The 13613-nt window shown below is 37.6% G+C and overlaps 1 protein-coding gene across 1 annotated transcript in view; it reads left to right on the top strand.

Moving 5' to 3' along the window:
• TTC33 (tetratricopeptide repeat domain 33) overlaps positions 1 to 13613 on the top strand; it is a 48502-nt gene that overhangs the window by 29364 nt on the left and 5525 nt on the right. The window contains exon 4 of the mRNA XM_009647330.2: positions 8304 to 8435. Coding sequence (XP_009645625.1) covers positions 8304 to 8435 — 132 coding nt within the window. The remainder of the gene's footprint in view (positions 1 to 8303; positions 8436 to 13613) is intronic.

Below are 13613 nucleotides of genomic sequence, written 5' to 3'. Positions count from 1 at the left end.
GAAGCAGTATTTCCCCACAATACTTTTCCCAACCTCCAGAAGACTTTGGCTCCCGCACTTCTCTGGTTTTAGAAGTGCTTGAAAGATTTTTCTTCAAAAATTATCTCATTGCTTAAAGTTTACACAAGAGCAGAATGCATCTGCAGAGGTATGTGCCCAGGAGTTCTGGATCTTAATTATGCACTATTGGAAGAGACAGACTGATGTAATTCTGCTTTAATTAGCAGCTTTCCATGTTGCTGTAAAGGTTGTTAACTTATGTAGTTGTTCATTTTTGCATTTAATTTTTAACTCCACTAGTAAAGAAATTCTGTTAAGATGTGAAAATGGTATCAGTCCTGATTTTTTTTTTTTTTTTACTATGGTTTGAAGATTTAACTCTGTTTTGAATAAAATGGACCACCTCCTAGGATTTCTTTTAGGTTGGGAAAAAATGGTTCATGTGCTCTGCTGCTGGCTCCTGAACACAGGGAGCTTTTTTGACTTCGTCAAGAGAAAAATATTGAGAAGGACGCTTATGCTCAGTGGGATAAATCAGTGAATAGCTCTCTTGTAAAAGTTCTTTATTATGGTCTTATGTGAATGCAGGAATTAAGCTAGCTCTCCAAAAGTACTCCATTGAATTGAAATCATACCAAAATTAAAAAGTTTTCACAGTGACAGTAACAGGAGAACAGGGAATTATGTTAGTTTACCAGGATCCGAACTATGATGCAGTGGCTTAGGCAAACGGATGCTCTACTACGTTGTCCTTCAATTGGTGCTCCAGCTGCAATACCTAATACTGAGGGGTGGTGACTTACTCTGCACCCCAGTTCCCTGTCTATTTCAGCTAAATGGCGAAGGTGAGCTGGCGGAATAAGGCACACCGCCTGAGAAACCAGCTGTGTGACTCTGATTCATCTTGTAAAATGTCTTTCCCTGTCTGAGGAAACCATTTGAGAGTAGTGAAAGCTGAAAGAATAAAGAAACCCAGGCCTCTGCTTCCACCATGTCTTTGCTTCGTTTCCTGAAGACAAGAGCAGAGCTGGGCAGTTGCATTGTTTCTCTTTGGTTTCCCTTTCTGGTATTGCATAATGCTTCTGCTATACTGTGAATGAGAACACAAGAAAATTTTATGTACCAAAGATGCATTTATAACATTATTTCTTGAATATTTTTAACAAAACCTCTAATATTTAAATTGGTAACATCTCTTTAGTACACAGAAATAATTATTACAGATGTTTTTTGTGGTATGACTTATGCTTACTGGAAGTTGATTGGTATAATGTGTAATTTGATACCTTTCTACTTTTAAAGACACTAACGTGAGCTGTAAAAATCCATTTTTTGCCAACATAAGAATGCATAATTCATTCCAAAAATACTGTGGTTAATAATCGAATGATACTGTCTTAGAGCTTCTGACTATGTTATTCCAATCCAGCATACCAGCACAAATACTGCAGCTATTATTGTGTAACTAAATGAGAAAGTTTTGATAGCTCCAGACTTGGAAGAACTGTACACCAGCTTCAGCAAGGGCTTGACCAGCACTGAGCCTATGAAAATCTGCCTGTCTTGGTATGTGAGCCACATACTAGAGGAGGTTATTCATGTTAAGAATGTCTTTGTGCAATATGCAAAGATTCTTTATGATCTATACTGATTTTATTTCAGTGAGAAAAAGCGTCCTTGTGAAGTAATTTCTTTTGAGAATTAATATTGGATGGAGTGTTCTGCATGGGCCTGGATATCTGTGTATCCTTTTACATTTATTAAGATAATCTTATGTTGGGTTATATAGCAATTTCCCAGTTCATTAGATTTCCTTTCTCAGCAGCAAAAGTAACATTTTAAATACCCTCTTGTTTAATATGCAGCTCAGATAAATATGCTAATGACACAGTAGGAATCTGTAAATATTTATGGTAAGTTTGTAAAGATCTCTATTTCGACAGATACAGGACAAATGCCTTTCAGTAGTTCTGAAGAGCAAAAATAGTGTTTGAACTTCCCAGTGACTCTTGTAGTAAGTGTGTTTCCAGGAAAACATAAGGGAATTATGGAACTGCTCAACTGCTTCAAAACCCCATAGAAGTTGATGAGATTTTTTTTCCATTGCTCTCAGCTACATTTTGATCCATTTAAAAATGGATTATTATGGTGTGTGGAGAGGTTAGGGGTGCACTTAAATTGTTCCTTGCATGCAAGATCTCTCAGTGTATCTACTTGATACTCGTTTAACCGCCTAAAATGCTCCCCTGTTGCAAGAACAATGAGTGGCAAGTAAATGTTTGTGCAGGCAGTTCATGTGTATATTTTTGTTTAAAAACAAAACAAACTTAAAAAACACCCAACAACAGCAGTGTTGATTTTAGTATTAGATAAATAGTATTGTAAGTATATGCAAAGGAGTGTATGAAGACTACCTATATCAATGCAGTCACTAAGAGTGCCTGAAATTCATTGTGGGCTGTTTCTTCTTCATTGACTGGATTATTTTATTGCTGCTTTGAATTACAAAGATGGGAGGAACAGTCTTTGAGAAATTATTTGAATTTGGGTCTGAACGTTTGTATGCTGGACCCCATGTGACTCCATCTTGGATGAACAGAAGTGTCAAAGGACTTTCTACATTATGATGTATATAACACACTCTCAGGAATCAGGCACTCTGCTATTCTACACCACTCCTGAGAATTTACCTGATTCATGTTGCTCATCCAGTAATTCTTCCACCTCAGATCTCAGATAACATAGTCAAACACACTGTGCAACTATGACAGGGTTCCTAAAGTATGCGATACAATTGTTTATAGATATTTATAGTAACAAGTAAATACAAATATAAACAAATGGTCAGGTTTACCTCCATTTAATAAGCTTTTTCGATGTTTGTAATCAGCTGTCTGAGGATCTAGTTTCTGTACAACCCTGCATCCTCAATTTGTATTCATTGAACAGGACCGGGATTTCAGATGTATGTTTTTTTGGGTTGGTTTTTTTTTGTAGGGCAAACCCATCATACTCATATTCAAATAATTCCATTTCCTCTCTTTTTAAGGTTTTTTTAATCTTTAACTCACTGATGAACTAGTAACAACTTCCACCCATCCCTCTTCCTGCTTAAGAAATAAGGTTCCTAAGACTTGACCAGACTCACAGTCCCAAGTTTAGGGATATATATAGGGATTGTAACGAATCAGCTAATAATTGCTGATTATTTTAATATGGTGTTGTTGTTTTTTTTTTTAAACTGGGAAGTAATGAGAAGAGTTTACCATCAAAACATTGATGTAAACTTGAGAAAGCTACATAGCAAAAAGCATTGCTGTGTGCTGCAATGGTAATTGCTTTACAGCATGGATAAGTGTAAACTGCTTATGGGTAGGAAGAATTTTATTCATCAGTGTTTTGAAATGGGTTTCTGGATGGAAGAAGGAATTGGGTCAGTTTCACTGGACTTGGAATGTGTCTATATATAGTGATTCAACTTCAAGCCAGTGAGCTCATCTAAAACCAGGACTTACTCAGATTCATAACACTTCCAAAATATTGTGGGTAGGACGGGATGGGTCATTCTGCTGCCTGGATTTTTAATATTTGGTCAGTCTCCCTTTGACAGTTGCTATGTTTTTTTTGCCACTGAGTTCTTCTAATCTGTCTCTTTTTTTTTTTTTTTTTAAAAGCTACATCTATTAAACTAAATCATTGTAAAATCATTATAGTGACATGGGTGTTCTTTGTTTTAATGCATATCATAATGATAAGTCTATGTTGTTGGGAAAAAAGTAAGTTCTGAATATCCACCTACTGAACATCTTTATAAGACGTGTCCCTCTAGTAACTTTTAATATATATATACATGAGAGTCTTGAGATGTTTTTCTGGTTTGTAAGGTTTTTTCTAATTGTTTGATAAAAGAATGTTTTCTAATTAAATGTTATCACTATAATTGGAAAATAAATCAAGTATGGAATGAGATTACTTAACTGCGAATCTTGAGTGCTATCCTGCTAATGATGTTTTCAAAAGAAAATTCATCTGAGAAATTAGAGAGAAACAGGAAAGGAACAGAATCTTAGTGTGTCAGCTCTTAAAAGGATATTGGTAAGCAAACACACACATCCTCATCTTTACTGTAGGTGATTTTGGCAAAATAGTCCTTTTTTTGTCATACCTTGCTTAAAAACAGATTACAGCCTTATTTTGCTGGTAGGATTGTCCCTTAGGAAGTTTTTCCCCAGCATGTTTTTGATAAGTAAAAGCTTAGTATCTTCATACTCTCAAATGACAAGCTTATATTTGCGCATTTTTCTGAATGCACGGCTATCTAAAGATTCTAAATTGATGCTAAACATTGAGGAAGAGGGATTTAAATGGTGCCTTCAGTGATACATAGCTCCTCTGGGAAGCATCATGGTATTTGTCAGGTTGTTGAAAAATACCCTAATGCAACTGAATTAGTTTCTCTAAGAAGTTTAATCTGTTCAAAAAAGAAATGTTACATCTGAGTTCTCTATTATAATGGTTTGTGACCTGTTTAGACTAATGCTTGCTTGTTCCTGTTTTTACTAGTGATCTGAATGTTTTGCAGGAAGTAACTAGCAGAAGGTGACAATTATCTCTGCTGTCAAAAAAAACCACCAAACCCACATTGAAATTGGTGTGAACGTGACTTGAATCAAAAGAGATTGCACAAAATTACTGGTGAAGTAATGTAATTGTATGCAGGTCTGTATCAATGCTGATGATGGCTTGCAGTTTAGACTCAATTGCACTGAAGCAGTCCATAAGGATTAAAAGATTGAGAGTTTGTTTTATTAAGTACAACAGAGCTCCCAACAAGAAGCACTCGCCACACAGAGGATTTCACTTTACTCTTTTGAAAGGAATTCAACCAAATCAAAGAAAATGCTTATTTTGGAGGGAGCCCTAGGGGGCATGCTCTATTTATTCTATTTTCTACAGAATAACTATTTCAAAACAGTTACTGAGGTTAAATGTCTTAAGTGTAAACATACTTATGTGTCAGTGAGATAAAACTGAGCAAAGCTAAGAGTAGCAACAAGCATTAGGCTCAGTTTGGGTGTAGGGACTTCTACTGGCTTCCAGATTCATGTTTCAGTCACACATCTGAATGAAAAGATAATAGATTTCTGATCAGCTCAAGTATTTCAAGCATATGGGCTCAAATGAAAGAAGACCTGGGGGCATCTTTGTAAGAAGTAGAACAATAGGCCATTATGCTGATGCCATGTTGGAGCAAATAAAGTAAGAGTAACTTACTCAAAAAGAGGTAAATAAAAGGAAACATAATACAGATTGTTAAAACAAGTGGAGAAAATCAAGTTGTATATGGTAGAAAGTGGGGCCAAGACTTTGAGCAAGACATTCATTGACTGTCTAATTTTTTATTAAGTGAAAAAGACTTTGGTCCATTATGGTGTGATATGTAGGGATCAAGGAAATCAGCAAGAAAGGGAATGTAATCCAGACAATGAAAAGATTTTGCTGATAACAACCTTGCATAGTAATACAAGGCATAAATGTAGACTAAATTTATGTGAAGGGAGAGAAAATTAAAAATGATGTTTTCATGGTAATGACAGCACTACGGATAAAAGAATGTAAGATGATTTGGGAAGGAGGCAAGGAGTTCAGTTCTGTGGATTTTTAAAACTAGTGATGAGTTATGCAAGAAGATCTGAAATGCCATTAAAGTAGTATTTCAGAGTGGCTGCATCCTTGAAAATAAGCCTCACATCTGTATTGTCATGCGGAACTCAAGATTATACTATGATATTATTCAAGTATGAATAAATACTGAAGTATATGTTGTACATGAAATGCTATATATGGTATTAGAAGGATGATGGTGGGTTTTTGTTAGACTGATACATTAATAAGCTAGTTCAGGATGAGAAATCTTATGTTTTGAGAAAGGCCACCAGTGTAATTCCCATGATCTACTACCTGGCTTCACCCTTTTTGGATACACCCTGTCTAAGGGGCACATGCGTAAGGAGTGACAATAACCCTTTAGGTACTTAACATATCAGTGAACCGGAGACCACACTAGATGGTGTGTTACCGGTGTATGACGTATATACACATAGATTTGGTGGTTGGCATGGCTGCATGTTGAGTATGTGACAGGCGCGTTGTGCGGCAGTGGGGGCTGCAGCACACGTGGCTCCTGTCTGGCTTTGTCTCGTCCACATGGCCTGCACCAGTAAAGGACTGAGCACCTCTTGTCAAGTCTGTGCAGAAGAAAACTTTATGTTAGTGAGGTTTTTTATTCCTTTCTCAGCATGGCTTCCCCGATGTAGAATAACTGAGTGTTTGCTGGTTCAGTTTTCAAGTAGCAGTAGCATATACATTCAAATCTGTATTTGTCTGAATGTACCTTGAGAAACTGATGTCATAGTTACTAGGAGCACAGTAATTACCACCATGATCTGGAAGAGCATTTCTAAAGTAGTAGACACAAGTCATAAATAGATGGAAGTGGAATAATTGTCTTTTATTAGTGAGGTCACAATTCAGTAAACAAAGCAATAAAATTCATTAAGAACTGCAAAAGATTTCCTAAGTACTTACGTAGATGTTTTGGAATTGTGTTGCAGTAGAAAGTGCTGGTAGGAAACACTGAATACTCAGGGTGCATAAAACTGTTCAGGTGAGTGTATACTTGGATTTCTTTTCTCTTACAAGAAGCAAACTCATTAAGAGATTAATGTAAAAGGTAGCTGATGGGTACAGAATCACTTAATCTTGGTATGATGTACACCTATGCAGTAGTAACAGTTTGATTAATTTAATGGATCTGCTGCAGATAAGAGAAACCACATGCAAAAATGCAGTTGAACTGAAAGTTTTGGAAAAATACATAGTATTCATTACAAACTTTGCTTACAAAGCACAGTCATTGAGAACTGTTGAGGAAAAAAGGGAAAATGACATACAGCTGTGGGTTGTTTTTTAAAGATTTTTAGGTACTTCTAAATTCCAGTGTACAGCTTATTAAATTGAATTAAAGAGAAGCCATAGGACTAGTCTTTAGAAAAAATCAGTTTTACTAAAACAGTAGGAGTGTGGATACAAATGGTTTACTGGAAGCTATGCTTCCAGTGTTTCTTGGGTACAGGATTACTGTCTGTAGTAAAGCTTTTGGTTTTTTACTGTACTCACCCCAGTGCTGTGCAAGTACTTTACGTTAATGAAAGTAAATACTCAAGGTTATTGCATTTGAATCCTCCTCTACTCCACACTCATATTTATCTATTTGATACACCATAGAACAGTAAGGTTGAATAAATGCTTTTTGCATTTCAGCAATAGTCCTAATATGTTCTAATATTATTCATCATGCTTGTGGGTCAGTTGGGATGAAAGTGGTTGCCCACACATGAGTCTTACTCTTGTGGTTGACATTCTCATCATACTGTAGGAATGCAGTTGTCATTTGTTTCTTATACTGGTATCTATCACCATGGCATGTGGCTGTCTGAAATCATGATCTCAGAGTGATGCAGGTCTTCAGGTAATGTGCCAATCTTATGGTGGTCTTGGAAAAATACAGCAAACTTTGAGCCATGTTATGTATTGTTAACTATGATTTATAGGCTTAGTTACGGAGATTCAATGCAAGGAGTAGAATACTATGGTAACAGGCTGACACTAACCTGTACTGCTGAGTAAAAGAGAATTCCACATTTGGAACCCACTTTTTTTTTTTAATGTAGGTGACTTCATGTCTAAGTTAGGCTTTGCTGTTGCAGAATGCTTACTCTCCAAATACAGTCATTGTTAAGGGCTGTTTCCATGCTGAATTACAGAGATTGTTTCTATAATTATATCATGTGTACTTCAACTGTATTTGGTAGATTCCAGTCTTCTATCAAAAAGAAAAAATACAGCCCAGGAGTTTTTCAACAATACTTATTTATTGTGTTTAATTCTCAGTGTGTTTGTCCTTCAGTGTATTCTGTTATGCTTTTACAGAGCATGGGGTTGTTAGGGAGGGAGGCAGAGGGAGGGACGCCTTCAGAAGCAATTAATCTACTTCTAATAGAGTTGCTTAAATAGTTCAGATGAATCGTCTCTAGCGTGCCTGTTTCTCTCCGTGGGCTATAGAATGAGTCTGGGTGACTATCTGAGATTAGACAACTAACTTTTAAACTAGAAAAAGCCAGGTGAGATGAACTTGTCCTTAGTTATTGAAACAATGGTGGTTACCTGGGAAATGCCAGAAAACTTAAATGTTTCCAATTTTGCTTATTCTTATTCCTCTTATTTGTCTTTTTCTGTCATAGGTCCTGATGTCTTTACATGAAATGTTCCCAGCGGTGCATGCAGCAGAAATGGCTGTCCAGAGAAACCCACGTTCCTGGGATGCCTGGCAGACTTTGGGACGTGCCCAGCTCGGATTAGGAGAGATAGCACTGGTAGGAAAATGGACAACGTTATTATGCTGAACTTGTAAACCACATCCTCTGAATTGTGTGAGAGAGAATGAAAGTACAGAAATACCAAGGTAGCCAAATATCCTTATGTAACCTGAAAGTAGGCAAGGAAAAATATTGTTGTTATTTATCTCCAGTATTCCCTCTACTTTGTTCTTTTTTTTTCGCAAATGCTTCCTGTGTGGTTTTGTTGCTGGGCTTGTGGAAGACCTGCCTAGCTCAAATCCTTTTGTGTTGTATACTATATTTATGTGGTGGCTTTATGCAATAGATTAATTATGTTGACACAACTGCACAGACTACATTCTTGGTACTCTATTGCTACAGTGCAGCTCACCATAGTTTAAAGAAGAAGTTAGTGTGAAGTCCCTGTTGATATTCAGGCTCAGTTTTATACATGCCTGCTAATAAAAATCTAATACCTTGTTTTCCCTGTCTCCTACTCTCCTGCGTCATGTGCAGCAAATCATGCATGCTCATTCATCCTTTCCTCTGGCTCCTTGACCGCAAATGGTGGCTGAGGTTGGTTCTTTTCTTAATAAGACAGCAAAAAGGCTGGGATGCTCTGCATTAGCTTGAGCGCATCTTTTCTCTAGCTGCAGCTGCATGCCATGGTGCTGTCCTGGCTACATGATGCAGGGAGATGCGATGCAAAGGGAGACTCTTCCCCTACATCGGATCACCCTCTGCCTACAGGCTAGACATCTGTAAACGATGTAACATACGTAGTGTAATAGTTTTCTGCTAGTTAGTGTGGAAACATAGTGAACTTTTTAATTCAGAAACATTCACAGAAGTATGTTAGAAAAATAATTCACTGTGAGCTCTCAGATAAAAAGAGGTACTGGTTTTATTTTATTTCTAATAGAAGTAGCTGTGTGCTGGTTTGATACAAATAATTTTGTTGTTTAAATTAACAATGGTGTTTTTGCAAAGTTACAATGTTTGGACCAAAAAAAAAGAATAAAAAAAGTTACGATTTTTTTTTTGAGAGGCTAACAGATCATGCAAAACCATTTTCTTTTTAAGATGTAGTAAGGAGCAGTATTAAAAAAAAAATACAAACCCAAAAAACCCCAAATGATGAGAACAATGTAAGACAAAAGCTGTGTGCTGCAGCTGTGTAGTGTGCTACCTTATGGTGTTGCAGTATCATAATATGAAATATTTAATAAAAATCCATGCATATCTGCATCACGTCACATAACTGGTGACATTCTACGGCTTTTGTGGTGTAGAAGGTAAGAGTAGGTGATCTGTCCTGTCTGGATCTACACTATAAATATTTTTTTTTCCTTTTAAGTGCCTGAAATTGTTGCTGTAAGTTATGCCTGAGGGTCTTAAAGGCATTAGTCTCAGGAAATTCAAAGTTTTGTTTCCTGCAAGAATCCTAGGTAACTGATGCTACTTATTCTTTAAAAAATGCTATAGTTACTATGATGTGCATTATACATATTGATATACCAATAATGTTTGTACCTCCAGGTCTGCTCACCAGATGCTATAAGCTTCATCTACATTGGCAAGTCACATCACACCAATAGGAGTGGCTATGTTGAGTTAATAGTGCTGAGGACCCAGTGTCCACATTATATTAATTTTGTTTTACTTCAGAGTGGCTTTGTTGTTTGGAGCATTTCAGGTGTGCATTGTTGAGCTTAATCAGAAAGGAGTCTAGTTTATGTAGTCTGAGACTATTCCATGGTGCAAACCAAAGCGTTTTAAGTGGGAACAATGAGAGATTTACATCAAAGCACATTATTCATCTGAAACAGAACACTACTATAGGTGCTCCTGTAATTCTTTATATTGACCTTACTGTCTGTGAAGAGAGAGGGAGGAGGAGTTACCACCAGGTAGTTTGCCCTCTGAATGTTTTTGTCTGTCTGTGTTTGAGAGGGGAGCCCAGAGGCGGGTAAGCTCCTATTGGTGTCTCCAGTGCTTTATTTTTTGGCACTCCAGTGTTTCTACTTTTTTGACTTTCTGTCTTTAAGACATATTGAACTGCCTTCTGATAAATATGTTCTCACATACAAAGAAGAACTCAGGGAGTACTCTAAAATGCACATAATATGCACTATTTATTTTTGAACCAAGCAATTTTAAAGGAATCTTAAAAGGTTAAGACTAGAGGAGTCTTAAAAGGTTAAATGATTTAATAATTATTGAACCTGTGGAGGCTTCTTGACCAGGTGATCTAAGTCATAATTATCCTTTTCCCATTAGCCTTTCATTACCATGATCTTCTAATTTTTCACTGCATTATATTAATGAAGGGTAATAAAGCATAAATGTCAGGGCTTTTTAGTACTATTGGAGATTTGGGAATTACTACCCTTCTCAAGAGTGGATTCTTCTGTTTCTTTGTATCATCGCTTCCCCACCTATGCTTCCCCACGAGCATCCTGTCAGATGGTTTCTTGTAACTAATTTTTGTTACTTCACAATGAACGATGCTCTTTTTCTTAGGAAAAAGCAATTTACTATATTTTAATTTCAAGTTTCCTGCATTTAAAATAAAGCTTTCAAACACATCAAATTTATATTACGAACTGCATAACAAGTATTAATTTCTTGCAAACAAAGTTTTGTTTTGGCTTTGTTTTGTCAAACTTGTGAGTGAAAGAGTGATATAAATTAGCCCCTTTTTATTTAGCTTTTAAAAAAGTGTTTTGCTCTTTTTTGTGAATTTACTAAGTAGGGTAATTCAATGGTAATAATTAATTGTGAGCAGGCAGAACTTTATTTCTGTAAAGGCAGAAATTTTACAAATCAATTTGCAAGAGCAAACCCGAGTAAGCTTTGTAATGTGAACGTAGGAACTGTAGAAATGTAGTCAGGCCTGCAATATTTCTCTCATTTAATTGTAAATGATTGTTTTTACGAATGATATTTACTGTATTGGTGATGCCAGCTTGAGCAGTAACAATTTTACACTGATATCTTCATTAGTGCATTTCTTCCCATGAGACAGAATGAGCCCTGTAAATTCATTAAACAAGGAAACAAAAAAACCAAAATGAAAGCAGCGTTTAAGGAAAAAACCAACCAAACAAAAAAACCAACTGAAAGTGACTGAGTCTCCCACCTTGGAGAAGTTCATAAGCCATCTGGATGTGGTCATGGGCAACCAGCTCCAGGCGGCCCTGTTGGAGCAGGGGGTTGGCCCAAATGACCTTGGAAGGTCCTGGCCAACCTCAACCATTCTGTGATTCTGTGACTTGAGCTTACCCCATTGTGGGCTTAGGGTCTCCATGTCAAATCTGGTGTACTGAAGATTACAAAGGTAACTGGGCAGATGTGTAAATATGAAGTATGTGGTTTGCTCTATTGCTACTAAGAAATGGTTTAGCAGTTTTTAAGTGTGACACTATATTTTTTAAAAGGAATCAAGCCTTGACAATATGAATCCTCAGATCAGCCCTTTTATTCTATTTCCCTTGAAAGAAGTAGTTTTACATAACAATGGGAGTTATGTACTAGCAAAGAGGAATTACTGCATTTATTGGAATCCAGCTAATTAACATAACTAATTCTGAATTTGGGAGACTTTTTCAAAATTTTACTAAGGTAAGTGTGTAGAAACGTAAAGATTTTGGTAATCAAAAAGAAACTGGTGGTTGCATTTGCCACTGAAAAGCAGTCAAGTCTGTGCTTCAGATTGCATTCCTATCAATTGAGGGGGATAGATAATTCAGACTTATTTATTTATGTTTTAGGTTTATATGAGATTAAAGTATTTAATCACACTGCTGTGGTAATCTTCCTTCTAAGCACAACAGAATGTGTGGATTATTTTACAGTGATGGAATATTTAACTTTATCTCAGTGTATTAATATAGTTGATACTTATTTTTCTTATGTGCATAAATGAAAAGAAAAAGAGGCAATGCAACTTTAATAATTGCTATTTGTGTTATAATTTTGGCCTAGAATTTTTTTTACACCATTTACAGCTTTTGTGTCACACTTTAAATGGTAGTTTTCTTTATCAGGATTTGATAAAAGGCATTTCTTTTGAAAATAAAATACATGACAGAGGGATCTTAGAGGTCATCTCATCCAAACCCCCTGCAGTGAGCAGGGACACCGCTAACTAGATCATGTTGCTCAGAGCCCCATCCAATCTGGTCTTCACAGAATCACAAAATGGCAGGGGTTGGAAGGGACCTCGGGAGATCATCCAGTCCAACCCTCCTGCTAAAGCAGGTTCCCCCAGAGCAGGTTGCACAGGACATCGTCCAGGCGGGCTTTGAATATCTCCAGAGAAGGAGACTCCACAGCCCCCCTGGGCAGCCTGTTCCAGTGCTCTGTCACCCTCCAAGTAAAGAAGTTCTTCCTCATATTCAACTGAAACCTCTTATGTTTCAGTTTGTGGCCATTGCCCCTTGTCCTGCCGCTGGACACCACTGCAAAGAGTCTGGCTCCATCCTCGTGACACCCACCCTTAAGATATTTGTATGTGTTGATGAGGTCCCCTCTTAGTCTTCTCTTCTTCAGGCTGAACAAGCCCAACTGTCTCAGCCTTTCCTCATAGGGGAGATGCTCCAATCCCTTTATCATCCTAGTTGCTCTCCTCTGAACTCTTTCTAGGAGTTCCTCATCTTTCTTGAACTGGGGAGCCCAGAACTGGACACAGTACTCCAGGTGGGGTCTCACTAGGGCAGAGTAGAGGGGGAGGATAACCTCCCTGGACCTGCTGTCTTAAATGTTTCCAGGGATGGGGCCTCCACTACCTCTCTGGGCAATCCGTTCCTGTGTTTCACTACCCTCATTGTAAAGAATTTCTTCCTCATAGCCAGTCTAAACCTACCCTACTTCAGTTTAAAACCATTACCCCTTGTCCTGTCACATCTGTCCCTACTAAAAAGATTTTCCCCACCTTTCCTGTAGGCTCCCTTTAAGTACTGAAAGGCCACAATCAGGTCTCCCTGCAGCCTTCTCTTCTCCAGGCTGAACAAGCCCTACTCTCTCAGCCTGTCCTCACAGGAGAGGTGCTCCAGCCCTCGGATCATTTTTGTGGCCCTCCTCTGGACCCGCTCCAACAGGTCCATGTCCTTCTTGTGCTGAGGGCTCCAGAGCTGGATGCAGCACTGCAGGGGGGGTCTCGCCAGCGCAGAGCAGAGGGGCACAATCATCTTCCTCGACCTGCTGGCCACG

The sequence above is a fragment of the Egretta garzetta genome, unplaced genomic scaffold, assembly GCF_000687185.1.
Source record: "Egretta garzetta isolate BGI_Z169 unplaced genomic scaffold, ASM68718v1 scaffold59, whole genome shotgun sequence".
Taxonomy (NCBI): Eukaryota; Metazoa; Chordata; class Aves; order Pelecaniformes; family Ardeidae; genus Egretta; species Egretta garzetta.
Note: the sequence above shows the minus strand (reverse complement) of the source record. Positions and strands in the feature narration are given on the sequence as shown.